Here is a 20730-nt window from a genome sequence, read left to right on the forward strand (position 1 = left end):
ATCCTGCTTCCAACAGTGACCAATCCAGATCAGAAGTACCTTGCAGAAATCTTCTGCCCAACATGCGGCAGCAGCCAAAAAAGCAAATAGTGCTAGGAATTAATTAAGAAAGGGATAGAAAATAAGACAAAGAATATTATAATGTCTGTGTATCATTCCATGTTGTGACCTCACCTTGAGTATTGTGTGTAGTTCTGGTTGCTGTATCTCAAAAAAAGATACAGCGGAATTAGAAAAGGTTCAAAGAAGGGTGACCAAAATGTTAAATGGGGATGGAACTCTGCTCATTGGAAGAACGGCTAAAGAGATTAGGGCTCTTCAGCTTTGAAAAGAGATGACGGGGGGGGGGGGGGGGGTAAAATTAGTTGTTGGGTTTTTTTTTTTTTTTTTTACTCTTTCAGAAATTACAAAGACTAGGGGACACTTGGTAAAGTTACCTGGTAATACTTTTAAAACAAGTAGGAGAAAATATGTTTTCACTCAGTGAATAGGAGTGGAGTAGTGGCCTGGTGGTTAGAGCACTGGTCTTGAAATCCAGAGGTGGCCAGTTCAAATCCCACTGTTGCTCCTTGTGATCTTGGGCAAGTCACTTAACCCTTCATTGCCTCAGGTACATACTTAGATTGTGAGCCCTCCTGGGACAGAGAAATATCCAGTGTAGCTGACTGTAACTCACCTTGAGCTACTACTGAAAAAGGTGTGAGCAAAATCTAAGTAAATAATAATAATAATAAGCTCTGGAACTCGTTGCCGGAGGATGTGGGGGTTAGCATATCTAGATTTTAAAAAGATTGGACAATTTCCAGGAGGAAAAGTTAATAGCCTACTATTGAGATACACATGGGGGAATCTGCTACTTGCCCTGGGATCTGTAGCTTAGAATCTTGCTACTATTGTAATCTTCCTGATCCCTTGCCCATTGGGAGGGGAAGACGCTTCAGCCCTCAGAGATAAACTCCTTGTCTGGAATAAGAGAGACAATCAGAGTTGGATTTTGGCACAACCAAGTAAAATCTTTATTGGTATTTCTCTAAGTCAGTACAAAAAGAATTGTTCCCTCTGGAACAGAGTTGGCACTCAGCCAGCAAGACGTTCAGGCTGAGCTACAAGGCTGCTCAGACTGGCTTTCTTATTCTGCACTTATATACTATTTCATTTCTTCTAAATCATGTGATTTTCTTATATTCTAACTTATTCATATAAGGATATTTCCTGTTCCTGTTTTCTTACCAACCTCTACTGCTCCAATCACATGCACACTTTGTGGTCATTGGCCATTTCCTTATCCTATACACGTGATCTCTAGCAACAGCAAACAAGTTGCATTAAACACCTGGCTTCTCTTTTCCCTAAACACATATTTGTGGAGGAACTTTGAGAGGCCTCAACCTCACTCACCATCAAGGTTATATTGATTTTTGTCTGTCATATATGAGCTGCGTAGCATCAGTTCCTCATGTCCTCCTCCTTGTCATGTGATTTACCAGAAGTGCATAACAATATTTGCTATTTACTGGAAAATAAAGCCTATGCACTCAATGTACAGGCAATAGGGAGAAACGAAAGTTATGCTCATGACAGCAGAGGAAGGAATATATACTATTTGGGATTCTGCCTGGTACTTATGACCTGGAGTGGCCACTGTTGGAAACAGGATACAGGGATAGATGGACCATTGATCTTATCCAGTATGGCTATTTATATTCTTATAATTGTGACAGAACAGTGTGTTTCAAGCCTGTAAAAAACTGCTTGCCTCGAATCACGTGATGCCTGCTGCCTGAGATGACGTGGGGGAGAGTGGCTCCTCAGGAGATCTGCTAATTTCAACTAAAAAAGTCAAATTTACTGGCTGTGACTGACCCCTGAGAGTGCTGGGTGGTTGAGCACGGAGTAGAGCCCAGAAAAAGATAAAAATCTGAGCAGGTCCTTGCGGTATGCCCACAAAATCGCAGCGGGGAGCCAAAGCCTCGGACACCTGGGGGGAAAAAAAATGGCGGCGACACCAGTGCAGTGAGCGCGGAGCGAGATCGAGCTGCTGGCAAGAGAGTGGATTGCGGAAATCACGCGCTCAGTGTCAGAGGCATTAGAAAATCGGTTGGACAAACTACAAACAGTGGTGGATGAAATTAATGGCAAATTTGATGCACAAGCCCATCGCATAGCCGAGGTGGAGAAAAAGGGTAGCATTGGGAGAGGACGACATGCGGAGTATGGCGGCCCAGATTTCAGCGCTCCAAAAAGAAATGGGAGACCTGCGAGAACGCCTGGAAGAGCAAGAAAACAGAGCAAGGAGGAATAACTTGCGAGTTGTCGGTCTTCCTGAGGCGGTGTTGGATAAACAACTATACCATTTTTTTGAATCTTGGCTCCCAGAACAGCTGGGCATCGCAACGGACAAAACTAAAATATGTTGTGACAGGGCACATCGGATTGGGGCGTGCAGAGATGGGAATGCCAGAGCTAGAACTGCAATTGGCCAATTTACCAACTGGCAGGCGAAAGAGGAGATACTGAGGGCTTCCCGCTCAAAGAAAACATTGTCTTATGAAGGCCAAAGATTGCTCATCTTTAATGATTACTCCACGAGAGTAGCAGTGTTAAGGAAAGCCATGGCGCCCACGTGCACTGAACTACATAAAAAAGGAATCAAGTTTGCCCTTCTCTACCTGGCGCAACTAAGGGTGTGGTATGAAAACCGGGCGATTTACGTTAGTGAGCCGGGAGAAGCGAAGGCGCTGCTGGAAAATATCAATGCGGCTGGCGTCCATGAGGAGAGACAGGAGACTTGAATGCAGCGGACCAGCATTGCAGCAGGACTGGAAACCTCAGCTACAAGCAAAAACACGTGCTCCCATTAAGCGACTGGGACTACTCTGAGATATGAGTAACTGGACATGCTATTTGGTGGCAATGAACTTTGAGAATCAGTTGGAACAAGGAATGGAAGGTGGTGTAAATAGCGGGGAGAAATGTTTGTTTCCTTGAGTTGTTTTTGTTTGGTTACAGCCCTATGGTGGGGTTAGCTTTAAGGTTATAGCGGGAATGGGTTTTAGTTGTGAAACTTAATATTAAGTTTACGGATAGATTACTGTTATAATACTCTTGGTAAGAGGAGCTCCTGGGGAGGCACTTGATGCTCTGTGGGTATCGGGTAGGAGAAGGATGGGAGGCATGGAAGGGAAGGGATTGAGCCGGAGGAATGGAGGGAGGGAGGGAGGGGGGAAAGTGAATGGTTGTAAAAGCAAGGGGGTGTGGATGTGGTCGATGCATTTGAGGGGCGGGAGGGAGGAGGGAGAGAGGGGAGCTCGAGGGTTGGGGGGGACAGGAACATGAAAACTACAATAACTGTGACAGTCTGTTTGCCAGAAGGGCAGAAGGCAGATACTCGCTGGTCGGGCTGGGAGGCTGGCAGGATGTACTGCACTTATATCCATGGCACTAACAGCACATACTATGACTATGGTTAATCTGAAAATAATTACTCTAAATGTGGATGGCATGCACTCACCGGTTAAGAGAACTAAATTGCTCTCATGGCTGCGGAGGGAGGGGGCGGACATAGCATTTTTGCAAGAAACCCACCTGTCAGCTATAGAACATCAAAAATTACGAAGGAGCTGTGTGGGGGAGGTGGGATACTCCTCCTTTACATAGTAACATAGTAGATGACGGCAGAAAAAGACCTGCACGGTCCATCCAGTCTGCCCAACAAGATAAACTCATATGTGCTACTTTTTGTGTATACCCTACCTTGATTTGTACCTGTCCTCTTCAGGGCACAGACTGTACAAGTCTGCCCAGCACTATCCCCGCCTCCCACCACCAGCTCTGGGTGAAAATCTTTTAATTTCTAGTCATCATTATACAAAAATACCTTTTTTGTATAATTCTAGACAAAGGGGAGTGGCCGTGCTAATACATAAAAACATACCCTTCAACACCCATAAAGTGGTTCAGGACAAAGAGGGGAGATATGTATTAATTCTGGGCGAACTATGAGGACAACACATACTTTTGTGTAACATATATGGGCCTAATACTTATTCCCCCAAATTCTTTTCGGAAATCGTGGCTAAAGTAGTGGCATTTCCTGACTGCCTAATAATGATGGGGGGAGACTTCAATGTTGTGGCTGACCCTTCAATAGACTGTAAACCCCCGAAGACCAGGGGAGGGACGTGGGAGAATAAGGGGGTGAAGTTTGTGACCTCTCATCTGGGGCTAGTGGACATCTGGCGTCTGATGCACCCACACGATAGAGAATATACGTTTTATTCCCATCCACACATGTATACTCTAGGCTTGATTATATGCTGGTTACCTCTCCCTGGTTGAACAGACTCTCTAAAGTAAGTATACTTGACACGGTACTGAGCGATCACTCTGCAGTCACCTTGAACATATCATTCGCGGCAGAACCAGAAGAGAGGGTGTGGAGATTCTTGCCAACATTATATAACAATAGAGACTTTCATGAGTTTCTAAGAAACAAGTGGCTTGAATACCAGAGGCACAGTCAGACATCAGGAGTGGATGCGGGTACATATTGGGAGGCCTCGAAGGCCGTGCTGAGAGGCGATATCATAGCATGTACAGCAGGGCAGAGGAAAAAACGGGAGGCTGACCTCTTAAGGCTGTCTAAAGAATATCACCAACTACGGAGAGCTCATATGGGGTCACTGTCTGCAGCTGGTAAAACACAGCGCAGATTCGGAAACAAATCGATGACATCTTGACCCAGAAGGCGGAGAGAGAGAACTATTTCCAGCGTTTTAGGTTGTTTAAATGGGGCAATAAAGCAGGGAAGCTACTAGCCAACTTGGTTCGACCGTTCCGGAAAAGGCAGATTATTACCACCATTAAAGATCAGGTGGGGAGGGTGTATACTGAAGAGGTACACATAATGCAGCAATTTGTAAACTTTTATAGCTCCCTATACCAGCTCGGTTATTCGACCCTGAGGCGTGCGAGAGGTTTTTTCAAACAATACACCTCCCACAACTCACTGAGGAACAGCTGCACGTTCTAAATGCACCCATTCTGGGGCAGGAGGTTAAACAGGGCATAAAAGCTTAGAAGCTGACTAAGGCTCCGGGACCGGATGGGTTTGGCCCGGAGTACTATCGCATCTTGGCTGACCTTGTTGTGGAACTGCTGAGAGATTGGTTTAATGGGATAGTAGGAGAGGGGTTGGCACTTCAGCGCAATATGGCCCATGTGGTATTACTGCCAAAACCAGGAAAAGACACTGCGCAGGTAGGATCATATCGCCCCATTTCGCTTTAAAATCAGGACATCAAATTACTGGCGGCCATAATGGCCAAGCGGTTGAATGTGGTAATCCCATCCCTGGTACACGAAGATCAGGTCGGATTTGTCCCGGGGCGATATGCATCCATGAACATTATGCGGTCCACGCTGACAATTCAGGAATACAGAGAGAGAAGGGAAAGGAAGCCATTGTGGGATTGGATATGGAGAAGGCTTTTGATAGCATCTCATGGCGATACCTATTTTGGGTCCTGGACCGGTTTGGGATAATGGAGCCATATTTATCTTGGATTAAAGCCCTCTATACGAAGCCCCTAGCTAGGTTGTTAGTCAACGGGAAACTTACAGAGAATTTCGAGCTACACAGAGGCACCCGACAGGGGTGCCCCCTATCGCCCCTTCTATTTCTACTAGCAATAGAACCGTTTGCCATAAAATTAAGAAGCAGCAGGACGATCCAGGGGCTGTGAGTGGGATGCAGGGAATTCAAACTTAATTTATTTGCCGACGATATCTTATTGTATGTGGCACATGCCCCTACGGACTTGCCAAAGGCCCTGGCCATAGTGGATGGATTTGGGGACTTGTCAGGGTTGCGGGTAAACCGCTCCAAATCGGAATTACTTCTTTTATCAGGGCAAAACGGGGACCCGGGAGTAGAGGGCCTGCCAATTCCATATGCCAAGGGTGCAATGCGCGATTTAGGCATTTTCTTAAGCACCAGTGTGGGGACGTTTTATCGAAAGAATGCACTAGACCCAGTGGAAAAAATTAGACAGCTGTGTGCCCGCTGGAAGGACCTGCCGCTATCCTTAATGGGGAGAATAGCTCTTGTAAAAATGGTCCTACCCATTACAAGTGGCTCCTATCTGGCTCTTACGGAGGGAGGAACGTATGTTCCGATCTATAATCCGCTCTTTTATTTGGTGTGGGAAGGGGGCAAGGATAGGACATCAGAAACTCTCGTATAACAAGGGGGCAGGGGGTCTTGGGTTACCTGACCTGCGAATATACAATGTCGCAGCACTTATGCGTTTCATCTTTGAAGGGTTGGCAGATCACTATCGGTTCTTACCAAACGGAGGGTTGGAAGATTGGTGCCAACTGTGGTCCTTTGTAAACTTAATTCACATGCGGACAAGTATGGACCCTCAGCTAAGTGAGCAAGCTGGCTTTTTTGAGACCATTCAGGAGGGCGTGGTTTTGGTGGAGAGGGCATCAACATAGGTCACCTGATGCGTCCCCTTTTTTTGGGCCTTGTGGGCAATGCGGAGTTCCCAGCGGGTATGGGATACTCGATGCTTACGAAGTGGCAGCAGAATGGTGCAGGATACTGGGCCATCTCTTGGTAGAGGGAGGGGATACTATGGAATCCTTCGATCAAATAAAAGAGAGATGGGATATCCCTAACAATAATTTGCTGCATTATATTCAGGCGAGGCACTACTATTCTTCTCTCAAGGGGGGAAGTATGAGGACCAGTGGCAGTGGGGCCTGCTGGATAAGATTCTGCTCCGAACTCCATTTAAAGTTAACAGCCTTTCCACATGGTATAAGATCTTACAAATACATATCCCCACAGGGGGGATGGAAAGGCTGATAGGGCAGTAGAATAAGGAACTGCACACGAATTACACACTCCAAACATTCAACCGGCTTTTCACCACACTATATGCAATGGTCAAAACAGCAGACTTACAGGAAACACAATATAAGATATTGTATAGAGCCAATATTACCAAAGCCAAAGGGGCAGTTATGGGTTTATGGGGGGATGGACAATGTATTAGATGTCATCGGGGAGGGGGAACTTTTCTCCATTCGTTTCTGGAATGCTCGAGCCTCTCCATCTGGAACGAGGCATTCCAACTAATATACCAGGTCACTCAAAAGCAGATAGAGTGGGACTATATAACGTTGTTGGGGGATCAAACCCTTTTGATAGCGCAGGGACTATTGAAACCATATAGGAGATTTATATACATGACATTACTGCTAGTTAAGACTATCCTACAATTTTGGACCTCCTCTGAGAGCGTACCAATCGAAGCATGGAGGGCCAGGATGTAAGAAGTAGGCAAGCATGAGAGCCAAATCCATAAAATCCATGAACAAACAATACTCGAAGGTGTGGACAGATTGTTTACAGCAGTTAGGCTAAATAGGTAAGGGAGGGGGAGGGGATGGGAAGGGAGGGATGGGAGGAAGGGAGTGTTGGTGAAATGAATGAGAGAAGGAGTGGGAATGACAGGGATGGATGAGATGAATGGATGTGGGGTATTCGAAAAAGCCGATACACACATGGGGTTGTAATGGCTTTGTTATTGGACTTTTTGCTTAGAATCGGATGTTGTTTGGGATACACGTTGTATTGAATTGCATCTGACAGCGTTTGCAACATTGTGAGCATTTGCAACATTGTGGTTGTGATTATATATTGTATTGATGACAATAAAAATTAATTTTAAAAAACTGTCTTTATTAAATCTTGAAGTGCATTTCTCTAGTTTGGCCAACAGGTGGTTTTTGTTATGTTTTAAGCTGTTACAAAGAACCGACCTTTCCGTTCTTCAGTTAATACAGATAAAGGAAATGCCTGTAGTGGTGCAACTAGCTTATTTTTAAATGCTGTTGATTGGATTGGCCCAGGAGCGCCTTCATTTGAACTGTACTGGTTTTTTTCCCCAGTTTCAGCCCGGGAGAAGAGAGAGAGAAAGCTCTTTGCTGAAGCCCTGTAAAACAGTTTTATTTGATAACTGGTGAGCAGCTATATGTCTTGTTCTCCCCAGGTAATTTCTAGGAAGTAAACAAATGTTTAGTTAGTGTTATAATTGATCCCTGGTTAACCTGTTATTGTTTGCTGATTTCACATTTTCTGTCCACTGTTCAATATTTTTTATGAGAATAAACACAGTTGTTTGTCTGGACTGATAAAGAATCCTGGTGGTTTGTGTGTTGGGTCTGTGAGTGCTTTCTGGGAACTGTGGGACCACTGGGAGTGTGGCTCCAGTAACCTAGAAATCACTGGGGATAATTTGAGAGCGGGAGACTCGCCCAGAAGCAGTTGGGACCCAGTTGATGTGAGGAGGGTGCTAGTGTAGAGCACAAGCGGCAGGTGCAGGTGGACCCCAGCTGTGCTGGGGATAGACCCTGTAAGTGACCGTGGAGTAACCCCAGGAGGGTGGCTAGGTGTTTTGTGACAATGATGAAGTTGCTTAGTTGATGCCAGTCATTGCTTTGGTCTCCATGTTTATACCTACCGCATCCACCTCTATAGCACTAGCTACAGCAGCTGCCCCTATGGCACTAGCTACAGCAGCTACCTGAATGGCAATTGTAGCTGCCAGTATGGTTTTGGCTACATGCTTTCTTCTTGTTACCTCCTTCAGTAGTGGCCTGTTTTTTCTCCATTTACAGCTCCCGCTTTTATAGCTCAAATTGTTGTACTCACTATATCTCTGCTCTTTCATTCTCTGAAGGTAACTGGCAGGTCCAGCGATTGTTTGGCTGGATGTCACCATTTGTCTAGATATCTGATTACTCTGGTCTCCTGTTTGTTTGCTTTTCAAGTCTACTATATAGATTCTCTTGCAGAGACCACCTATTCTCTGTGTCTATGGTTAGCTGCCTTGCATAGCTCCTTTCTTTGACATAGTAACATTAGCCATCAAGTTACATGTCTTTAACTGTTCAGATCTGGGCTGTGCCATTTTATTCTGAATCTAGTGGGCTGTCATCTTTATTGTTTCTGTGTCTCTCAGAATTTTGAGGAATGTTTCAGGGCTCTTTCTCTTTTCTTCTTAGTTGGAAGTTAAAGATTTTGTAGTTGCGTATGGCTTGTATGATGATGTCAGTATCTAGCCGTTTTAAACAGTCTGTTCTTCCTTCTCCTCACTTATGGTGAATTCTTCAGTTTGTCTTTTGTAGCTCTTGATTCCTTCTCTTATTTTTTTCCTTTATTTATTTAAACATGTATAGTCTGCCTTAATTCCAAATCGGATTCTGGTAAAATATATATATTATACTTTTTAAAAGTTTCCTTTTCTGTAAGGTCGGTGCCAGCAAGCAGTAAACAGAACAACAAATATTACAACAAACACATATACAAAACAATTATACTTCACCTTGTCCGTGTACCTACAAATACACAATTAAAAGTAGGGTTACTACATTATCACTTCAACCTGAGTGAGCCTGCATAAAATAAAAGATTTTCAAAAGCTTTTCAAACTGTGAGACTGATGCACAAAGCCTCAGATAACCAGGAAGTTTGTTCTACAGCAAAAGTTCCGCCAGGAGAGGGCACGAGTACGAGTTTCTACATAATGGGACTCAGTAGTAGCTGCTGGGATAGCCAGTTGTTTAGACACCTCGGACTGCAATTCCCTTCATGGTTTGTACACTTCTAACACCGAGGAAACATAAACTGGAACCATCCCTTAGATCCTTTGGTTAATCAACAATCCAAGTTTATACTGCAGTCTATAAAATATTGGTAACTCTGCTCTTCTGGCACTTTCTTAAAGGATGCTACATCCATTTTATTAGTTTTCCTTGGTCTTAAGTGGTCACCTTCTGAGGGTCTAGGCATGAGACCTTCAGTTCTAGCTCTAGTTTGATTCTCTCATATCTTGCATATTATCTTCTGAGGGTCTAGGCATGAGACCTTCAGTTCTAGCTCTAGTTTGATTCTCTCATATCTTGCATATTATCACTATTCATTTGTTTCAGAAAGGAAAGTGGAGCTAGGTTTCTTTACAATTAATTTTTAGGCCCACCCAAATAGGGACACTGCTACCTTCCATTTGTTCTAGCCTTGCCTAGTCTGGTATGGATGAAAAGGAAAGAAAAATTACGTCTTACCCGATAATTTTTTTTCCTTTACTCCTACTAGACCAGTCCAGAAACGTTTGTGATTTGTTTTTCATTGTTGCTTCTGCTTTTCCATTTTTCATCATTGCTTCTGGTTTTCTGTTTCTGTAACATAAATGTAACATCTCCAGACTTAGTGAAACACCTTCATGTCAGTGGTATATATGCCTCAATACTTAATCAAGCTAAGGCCCGATTGGCACATTGGATCTCGGGTTTTTTGAATTGGCGAAAATAGAGGTCATAAGCACCACTACTTGGTTACTAGAAATACTGAATATTTTAAGCTGCACAATATATAGTTAAAGGATCAATCACTTGGAACTACTTTGTTTCCTATTTCCTTTCGCTGGTAGATGGACGTAACCCATTCATTCTGAACTGGTCTGATAGGACTAAAGGAAATAAAATTATCAGGTAACACACAATTTTTCCTTTGTGTCTTGGCCTGAGCTCTGCCAAACTAAATTAATGACCAAATATTTGCCAGGCAGTAGCACAAAACACCATGGATAGCCAGACTAAGCAAAACTGTGAACTGTACATTTAAACATGAAACTGAAACTTCAGACTTTTATGCACCTGTTATTATGCACCAAACTGTCCTGTTAAGGAAAGGATGATAATTTTCCATCCTTGATATGTTTATTTTACCCCCATTGCTTCCTCTTCTAGTTTCCTTAATACATCTTGACAATTTTTCAAATTGGAATTTTTCATAAATTCCAACCATTATTTAGTGACTAGCATGCACTTTTCAGGCTGTGCCCCATAAATGAGTCATGTTCTTGAGCCTCTTGTCCTGCAGTGTTGTAGTCATTTCCTTTCTGTAAAGGGCTTTGACATGCATTTGTGTGTAAAGTGTTGTATGAATATGTTTCTCTCCCCTACCTCTTTGATCTCCAGGCTTGGGGAGCAGTACTACAGGGATGCCATGGAACAGTGTCACAATTACAATGCACGTCTTTGTGCAGAGCGGAGTGTGCGCCTACCTTTTCTGGATTCACAGACCGGTGTTGCTCAGAGCAATTGCTACATTTGGATGGAGAAACGCCATCGGGGGCCAGGTAGTGGTTTCTTTTCTCATCTCAACCTGTCTTGGACGTCTTCTCATGCACATGAAATTGCTATACAAGTGAGAAATGATATTTATGACTGATGAAATAGCAGAACTGATTGGTCTGCAGAAATTTTTTTTTTTTTTTTTTTAATGATAGGTGCCTTTGGTATATCCTACCTTCCTAAGGGCTCCTTTTACAAAGCAACACTACAGATTGAAGCCCATGGGAATTGAATGGGATTCTTTGCATTCAGCGCACACTGATCGGTAGCACCACTTTGTAAAAGTAGCCCTGAGTGACCAGCGTGTGAACCTCATTTATTATGCTTTCTGCTGCATAAGTAGCTGATGGATATAGGTCTCGTGCCTGTGACCATTTTTGCTAGCACGTTGAAAATCCGTGAATGTATCGCTTGGAATCCCTGCTCTATCTCTGGCTTCCCCTTATAGGGTGAGCACGAGCTCCAACTTTTTAGCTCCTCTTTTTCAGTCAGCAGTCTACATGGAAAGCAGGCCTTTGGGGCTAGTGAACTTCCAGCTTTCACTAGCCCAAGTCAGAAATGTAATGGGTCTGGGCTACTTCTAGTCTGAATCCCTGATTGAAGAAGTAATCTACCACTGAATGGGGTAATAAGTTTGCCCCAGTGTCAGGGTGGGGGCAGCTGGGATTCCTAGTCAGAGTATGAAGCAAGGTTGTGATAATAACAGACTTCTGTGATAAGGATTTTGATCTACGAAAGAAAATCCTGTTAAATTTTCTTCTAAGTAACATAACATAGCAACATCATAAATGATGGCAAATAAAGTCCTTCACGGTCCATTCAGAGGTGGCTAGAGCTGTACCCACCATTCCATGCTGGTTACACTCCTTCATGATTAAATACTGGCATCATAAATGGGGCAGGTTTTTTTTTGGAGCTGTGCATCTACATTAATTGATCAGTTGCTAATAATTGGTTTATTTTGAAGTGTACCTCCGTGAAAGTTTTGGTTGACTGAGTATGTTGGTTTACAGCTTTATGGCCTTTAATAATAAAAAACCCAAACCCTACAACTTTGTCATTTTGGGGTTTTTTTAGTTGCATACGATTTCCTCTTCTTTATTTTTTTACTGGAAGGTCTTGCGGCTGGTCAGCTCTACTCCTACCCATCTCGTCGCTGGAGGAAGAAACGCAGGGCACACCCACCTGAGGACCCAAGGCTCACTTTCCCATCTGTGAAACCAGGTACATGGATCAAGTAAGCTATTTATAGCTTCTGTTGCATCAAGTTCAGCAGTTGAAAATTCACAGGGACCCATGGCAGACAATGTTGATGAAATGCTGCAGCTATGAAAACATAGGCATATATTGTGACACTGGTGTACAAGAATTCAAGTGGTTTGGAAAAGTGTCTTTCGAGAAGAGAAGTGTTGGAGGAGGGAGGATCAATCCAGAGTCACCAATGTTGCATTGAGGCATTCACATAATACTCGGAATGGAACTGCCTTGTGACCTCTTATTTGTATTTGATGAGTTTATTGGTGAAAATAAGTTTCTGCTCATTTTTGTGCAGCAGAGTACATAATGTTGCTGATACAATGACCTCATACCCCAAAGAGCTTACAGTAGTTCAGTGTATACCCCTAAGTGGCGTGTTCAAGTGCACAGTGAGTACTGGAGCAGATGCAGGATTCGAATGCTCCTTTTTTTTAGCTGCTAGGCTGTCCGTACTCTTTCCAGTAAAAAAGACAATTTGGAAAGAAAATGTTTATTAATTATGGATGACAGTCCTGAAATCATTAACCTGTTCAGTCACTCTCATTTTTACCCAGTTCCCCACTCTTTTTCTCTCTCCAGATACTGAACAAATCTTAAAGAAAGAGGGGATAATCTCTCAGGACAGCAGCAGTCTGGAGACCCTGCTGCGTACAGATACTCTAGAGAAAAGGGGCATCTCAGACCCACGGGATGATGATAGTCTGAGCGAGTTCCCGGCCGTCAGCAACAGTCGTGCACGGAAGGTACAGCTGAGAGAGGGAGCCTGGTCCTATGTGGCTCGGGGGAATTTCATGGTAAAACCCACAATGGTCCTTAGTTGTCATCCTTTCCTGTAGAACATAAGCATGGCCATACTGGAACAGACCGAAGGTCCATCAAACTCAGTTTCCTGTTTCCAACAGTGGCTAATCCAGGTCACAAGTACCTGGCAAGATCCCAGAACAGTAAAACAGATTTTATGCTGCTTATTGTAGAATATGCAGTGGGCTTTCCCAAGTCCATCTTAATGGCTTATGGACTTTCCTTTTAGGAAATTATCCAAACCTTTTTAAAACCCTGCTAAGCTACCTGCTTTTACCACATTCTCTGGCAACAAATTCCAGAGTTTAATTACATGTTGAATGAAGAAATATTTTCTCTCATTTCATTTTAAATTTGCTAGCTTCATTGTGTGCTCCCTAGTCCTAGTATTTTTGGAAAGAGTAAACAAGCGATTCACATCTACTTGTTCCACTCCACTCATTATTTTATAAACCTCTATCATATCGTCTTTTCTCCAAGTTGAAGAGCCCTAGCCGCTTTAGCTTTTCCTCATAGGGAAGTCGGCCCAACTTCTTTATCATTTTCATCGCCCTTCTCTGTACCTTTTCTAATTCCACTATATCTTTTTTGAGATGCGGTGACCAGAATTGAACACACTATTCAAGGTGCGGTCACACCATGAAACGATACAAATGCATTTTAACATTCTCAGTTGTTTTCCATTCCTTTCCTAGCAATTCCTAAATTCTCTTTGCTTTCTTAGCCACCATTGCACATTTTTTTTGTCTCCCGTTGAGTTTTTTTTATTTGCGTTCAATCCTTTCCTTTTCTCCCTTTTCTTTGTAATGTGCATGAAACCGGGTTTGAGCTGCTTCCAATCCGGATCGTGAAAGTGGATGTTGTTCAGGTGCTGAACAACCCCTTATCCACCGCTGGGTTTCAAAGAAAGGTAAAGAGTATTGCAAACCTGTTGTCGTCCATAAAGGACGTCCTTGGCATGCGCAGAGCAGCCAGCATAACGCTTGGCTTCTCTGCGCATGCTCAGCTGGCCGACTGACTTGAAAGGAAATCGCATGCAAATGAGCTAGCAGCGACCAGCTCAATTGCATGCGATTTCCTTGATGCATGCACGTTTCTTACCGATTCGCTAAGGAATCGGTAAAGGAAGGGCTTTAACTTTTTTGTTAGTGCATCAGTCACTTACAGTTGTGCTGAGATGGATTAGGATTCTGTGATCAGCCCCTCTCCAGAAGGGAGAAACATCAGTGACTGGTGCTTGAAATACAGCACTAGCAGTACCACAGTACAGGTAACTGCACAACAGCCACATAGGTAAAAAATCACCGTGAATTGCTACCCTGAGAGGAAAAAACAAGCAGTAGTTCAGAGCTACCATGTCACATGCATTTGGCGTGTGACATGCTTTCAACCCCTGACTCCAGCTCACAACCAAAAGCATCCTCCTCTCACGCATTGAGAGGAGGTGTCGCGTCCCGCGCTTCTACCTGCTCTCCCGCCGCGGGGGACGGGAGCCAGCGTCCTCCGCGGCGCGAGAGGACGGCCTGGGGGTTCCTGCGTGGGGGCCGGCGCTGCCGCGGGACTGGCGGGTCAGACCGGCGGCCGGCGACGGCGAACGCCGGTCTCTTGGTTGCAGGAGGTCAGGACGAGGTTCGCGCCGCCCAAGATGGCGGCGCCGGTATGCGGGGGCCGACTCGCCTACCTAGCACCGGATTGGAGGGCCAAGGCTGTGACTCCGCCTGGGAGATCGGGCAGAGCCAATCCGAGGGGCTCTGCCGACTCCCAGGGCCGGATTGATGGGTTTCTCCCACGAGGGCGGTGTGGCTCGATATTTAAAGATGGAATCTAGCTGACACCCTTGCTTCAGGTTCTGTTCCCGAAGCCTGCGCAGTGGTTCCGTGTTGCGTCTTCTTGGACCTGCCCAGAGACTGTGTTTTGTATTTGACTACTGATTGCTAGCCGCCTATCTAGAGTCTGTGCTTGTACTTGACTACGGATTGCTAGCCGCCTGCCCAGAGACTGTGCTTTGTATTTGACTACTGATTGCTAGCTGCCTATCCAGAGACTGTGCTTGTATTTGACTACTGATTGCTAGCTGCCTATCCAGAGACTGTGCTTGTACTTGACTACGGATTGCTAGCCGCCTGCCCAGAGACTGTGCTTTGTATTTGACTACTGATTGCTAGCCGCCTGCCCAGAGAGTTGCTCTGCGCCTGACTGCTGTTTGCTGATTGCCCGTTACTCCCGACTCTAGCCAGGTCAGTCCGTCAACCCCGCGGTTCCAGCAGTCCTGCTGACCGCCTGCAGCTGGGGGCTCAACCCCTGGTGAATGGCGGTCGCCGCGGGTGAAGATTTGGGGTTGCACGGCTGTCCTCTGAGGTCCTTCGGGGCCTTGCGGGACCTAAGGGCTCACTGACCTTGAAGACAAGACAGGAGGGGATTATGGCATGTCGTTGGGCAAAAGCGATTTCCCAATCGCTGCTTTCTGTGCTAGCTCTGTGGTTTAAAATGGTGACTACAAACTCTTGTAAGACTACTGCGAGAGTTCGCAGCTGCCATTTTTAACTTCAGAGCCAGCACAGGAGCAGCAACCGCAAACTCTCGCGAGTCTACTGCGAGAGTTTGTAGCTGCCATTTTAAACTTCAGAGTCAGCACAGGTAGCAGCTGCCTGAGAGTACCTTAGACCACCAGGACATCGTGATGAGAGAGGGCAAGGAGTGAGATGTCAGCACTACATTGGGTGAAGTGGATAAGGAATGAGAGGTCAGTGCTGCATCGAGGGAGGGGAAGGGCAAGGAATGAGAAGTCTGTTCTGCATTGTGGGGAGGGCAAGGAGAGTTGGGTCCTGCATCGGAGGAGGGTAGGGGGCAAGGATAGAGAGGTCAGTGCTGTTTCGAGTGGGAAGGAGGGGCAAGGAGTGAGAGGTCAGCGCTGCATTGGGCGGGAGGTGGCAAGGAGTGAGAGGTCGGTGCTGCATCTGGAGATGGGGCAAGGAGTGAGAGGTTGGTGCAGTGGAGGAGGGGGTAAGGAGAGGTCAGTGCTGCATTGAGTGGGCAAGAAGGGAGAGAGTTGCCGGACAGGTGGGGAAGAGAGATCCATGGAGAGGGAAAGAAATGTTGGACTTGGGGGAGAGGAGGACAAGGAAAGAGAGAGGTACCAGGATCTGCAGGGGATGAAGAAAGAGAGAACAGGAGCGAGGGAAGAGAGGAACACTTGCTGGACCTCTGGGGTGGGGGGGGGGGGAAGAGAGGGAGAGATGCTGTCAAGGAGAGAGAGGGAGGCTGACACGTGGGGTTGGGGAGAATAGGGACACAGAGAGGGGAGACGCTGAACATGGCGAGAAGACAAGGGTGATACTGGGTCAGATAGATAGGGATGCAGAGAGAAGATGGATGGTGGACATGGAGAGAAAAAAATTACCAAATGGACAAGGAGACTCTGGCAAGACAATTAAAATAAGAAAGCAGAAACCAGAGATTAGGACCAATACAATAAGAAAAATGAAATGACCACACAACAAGGCTCGCGAGAAAAATCTCACTCATTTGGCCGTCAATCTCCAGCATTGCGATGGTAAATCTCCAACATTGGGATGAACCACCCTTGGCATCTCTGGTAGTTTACTGCCTCAGGATGGGAGGGTTCATGCCCTCTACGCACTGGATCTAAGACCTAGGGTACAGCTTCCATCTTTCTTCCTCCTCAAGAGAGCAGTCAGAAGGAGGGGGGAATTCTGTTTGTCCCAGCGTGCCCTGAGGTAAGCAGTAAAAAGAAGTTGCTTACCTGTAACAGTAGTTCTCCTTGGACAGTTTATCATCTAGCCACATAGCCGAAGTGATGTCTGGATGATGTTACTGACCCAGCCTTCCAATAGCACAGAAAACTCAAGAGCTCTCTGCACATGCCCTAACCTTCCCACCTCTGTAATACAGTATAAACATTGTACATGCCCCCTGTCAACTCAGTTAAATACTCAAGCTGGCAGCAACTCAGGGTGGGAGGGTGGGTCTGTGTGGCTAGATGATGAACTATCCAAGGAGAACTGCCGTTACAGGTAACCAACTTTTTTCTCTGTGGACAGTGTGATCATCCAGCCACACAGCTGAAGACTCCCAAGCTAAAGAAAAAATACATAGTAACAGTTAATTACAGAATTATATGTAAGTTATTGAACTGTTACCGGAGTTGGTGGAGGTGGTGCCTCACAATGACGAGGACAGAACCAATTTTCTAAACAAGTCAGCTGCTGATGCATCATCTGTTCAGCAGTGTTTCATAAAGGTGTGCATCGATGACCATGTAGCAGCTTGACATATATCCAGAGGAGTGGCAACTTCTAAAGCACTTTGAAGAAGTGCTGTAGAAGTCACCACAGCCCACAAGTGATGTGCTGTGGTGTCTCCTCGCCGGCTTGCCCTCTCCCACCCCGTCTTAGCGCCTGCATTTAATGCTATTGGCGCTGCCTCCTCCTGTACTTCACAGTCTCCGCCTCCCACCCCTGCGGCAGCGCTTGTAATTTGCTCGGCGCTGCCTGACAGCCGACAGACGCGGCGCGATGTGCTGTTCTGGGGCCTTCCCTCTGCCGCGCTGATTCATCTTCCTGTTTACGCAGGGTGGAATGCACGCGGCAGAGGGAAGGTCCCAGTGCAGTTCATCGGCGCCTTGTCTGTGAGTTGATCAGGCAGCGCCAGTAGCAAATTGCAAGCGCTGGTGGGAGACTGTGAGGTGCAGGAGGAGGCAGCGCTGATAGCGTTGAATACAAGCGCTGCGGCGGGGGGTGGGATAGAGTGAGGAAGACAGTGGTCTCTGCTGGCTCTGCAAGGGGAGGGGGCTGCCCAACAAGATAAACTCATATGTGCTACTTTTTGTGTATACCTTACCCTGATTTGTACCTGTCCTTTTCAGGGCACAGACCGTATAAGTCTGCCCAGCACCATCCCCGCCTCCCGCCACCGGCTCTGCCACCCAATCTCGGCTAAGCTCCTTAGGATCCATTCCTTCTGAACAGGATTCCTTTATGTTTATCCCACGCATGTTTGAATTCCCTTACCGTTTTCATTTCCACCACCTCCCGTGGGAGGGCATTCCAAGCATCCACTGCTCTCTCCGTGAAAAAATACTTCCTGACATTTTTCTTGAGTCTGCCCCCCTTCAATCTCATTTCATGTCCTCTTGTTCTACTGCCTTTGCATCTCCGGAAAAGGTTTCAAATATTTGAATGTCTGTATCATATCACCCCTGTTTCTCCTTTCCTCTAGAGTATACATGTTCAGGTCAGCAAGTCTCTCCTCATATGTCTTGTAACGCAAGTCCCATACCATTCTCGTAGCTTTTCTTTGCACCGCTTCAATTCTTTTTACATTCTTAGCAAGATACGGCCTCCAAAACTGAACACAATACTCTAGGTGGGGCCTCACCAACGATTTATACAGGGGCATCAACACCCCCTTTCTTCTGCTGGTCACACCTCTCTCTATACAGCCTAACAACCTTCTAGCTACGGCCACCGCCTTGTCACACTGTTTCGTCGCCTTCAAATCCTCAAATACTATCACCCCAAGATCCCTCTCCCCGTCCGTATCTATCAGACTCTCCCCGCCTAACACATACGTCTCCCATGGATTTCAATTCCCTAAGTGCATCACTTTGCATTTCTTCGCATTGAATTTTAATTGCCAAACCTTAGACCATTCTTCTAGCTTCCTCAGATCTTTGTTCATGTTTTCCACTCCCTCCAGGGTGTCCACTCTGTTACAGATCTTAGTATCATCCGCAAATAGGCAAACTTTACCTTCTAACCCTTCGGCAATGTCACTCACAAATATATTGAACAGAATCGGCTCCAGCACCGATCCTTGAGGCACTCCACTACTCACCATTCACTCCGAGCGAATTCCATTCACCACCACCCTCTGGCGTCTGTCCATCAACCAGTTCCTAATCCAGTTCACTACTTCGGGTCCTATCTTCAGCCCATCCAGTTTATTTAAGAGCCTCCTGTGGGGAACCTTGTCAAAAACTTTGCTGAAATCTAAGTAGATTACGTCTATAGCTCGTCCCTGATTCAATTCTCCTGTCACCCAATCAAAGAATTCAGTGAGATTCGTTTGGCACGATTTCCCTCTGGTAAAACCATGTTGTCTCGGATCTTGCAACTTATTGGCTTCCAGGAAATTCACTATCCTTTCCTTCAGCATCACTTCCATTACTTTTCCAATAATCGAAGTGAGGCTTACCGGCCTGTAGTTTCCAGCTTCTTCCCTATCACCACTCTTATGAAGAAGGACCACCTCCGCCGTTCTCCAATCCCTCGTTAAACAAATCTTTAAGAGGACCTGCCAGAACCTCTCTGAGCTCCCTCAATATCCTGGGGTGGATCCCATCCGGTCCCATGGCTTTGTCCACCTTTAGCTTTTCAAGTTCATACACACTCTCTTCCGTGAACGGTGCTCTATCCACTTTAATCTCATTAGTACTTTTTCCAGTCCATCGTGGTCCTTCTCCAGGATTTTCTTCTGTGAAAACAGAACAAAAGTATCTATTTAGCAAATTTGCTTTTTCTTCATCATTATCCACATAGCGGTTCGCAGTATCTTTTAGTCTCACAATTCCCTTTTTAGTCATTCTCCTTTCACTAATATACCTGAAGAAATTTTTGCCACCTTTTCTTACATTTCTAGCCATTTGTTCTTGCGCTTTTGCCAGACGTATCTCTCTCTTGGCTTCTTTCAGTTTCATCCGGTATTCCTCCTCGTGTTCCTTTTCTTGAGTTTTTTTGTATTTCTGGAACGCCACCTCTTTAGCCTTTATTTTCTCAGCCACTTGCTTGGAGAACCATATTGGTTTCCTTTTTCTCTTGCTTTTATTTACTTTCCTTAATACTTGGGGTGAGGTTGCACCATGGAGCGATTGAGACATTATAGTATTCTTGATCTTATTTACCATCCCGTTCCTAATAATTCCTAGCATCCTGTTTGCTTTATTGACCGCTGATACACATTGGGCAGAAGATTTCGGCATATTGTCTACAATGACATGTATTTATTTATTAGGATTTATGTACTGCCTTTTTGAAGGAATTCATTCAAGGCGGTGTACAGTAAGAATAGATTAAACATGAGCAATGGGCAAGTACAGCAATAAAAATATTCAACTAACAATACAAAGTATGGCATGGTATACTACTTGCAATGTCAACACAGTACATAATAGAACATTATAATTGGTAGTGAAGGGTAAGGCAAAGTTTTAACATATAGTTGGGTAAGAAAGTAGGAAGGCTTGGTTGCTTTCACCTGCTTCCTGAAGTAGAGATAGTCTTGTGTTAAGCGGAGCCTTTCAGGCAATGCATTCCAGAGTGTGGGGGCTACTCCGGAGAAAGCTTGCTTGCGGGTATCACATCGTGTAATGTCTTTTGGAGAGGGTGTAGTTAGTGAAAGTCCTTGGGAGGACCTTAGTGTCCTTGGTGGTGTGTGTAGGATCAT

At 45.3% G+C, this 20730-nt stretch overlaps 1 protein-coding gene across 4 annotated transcripts in view; it reads left to right on the plus strand.

The window, feature by feature from the left end:
• DPF2 (double PHD fingers 2) overlaps window positions 1–20730 on the plus strand; it is a 183906-nt gene that overhangs the window by 27612 nt on the left and 135564 nt on the right. For 2 of the 4 annotated variants that reach the window (XM_030217954.1, XM_030217955.1), the window contains exons 2-4: window positions 11053–11213; window positions 12325–12432; window positions 13045–13259. In XM_030217954.1, coding sequence (XP_030073814.1) covers window positions 11053–11213; window positions 12325–12432; window positions 13045–13259 — 484 coding nt within the window. The remainder of the gene's footprint in view (window positions 1–11052; window positions 11214–12324; window positions 12433–13044; window positions 13260–20730) is intronic. The other 2 variants (XM_030217956.1, XM_030217958.1) reach the window with 1 other exon arrangement.

The sequence above is a fragment of the Microcaecilia unicolor genome, chromosome 11, assembly GCF_901765095.1.
Source record: "Microcaecilia unicolor chromosome 11, aMicUni1.1, whole genome shotgun sequence".
Classification (NCBI taxonomy): domain Eukaryota; kingdom Metazoa; phylum Chordata; class Amphibia; order Gymnophiona; family Siphonopidae; genus Microcaecilia; species Microcaecilia unicolor.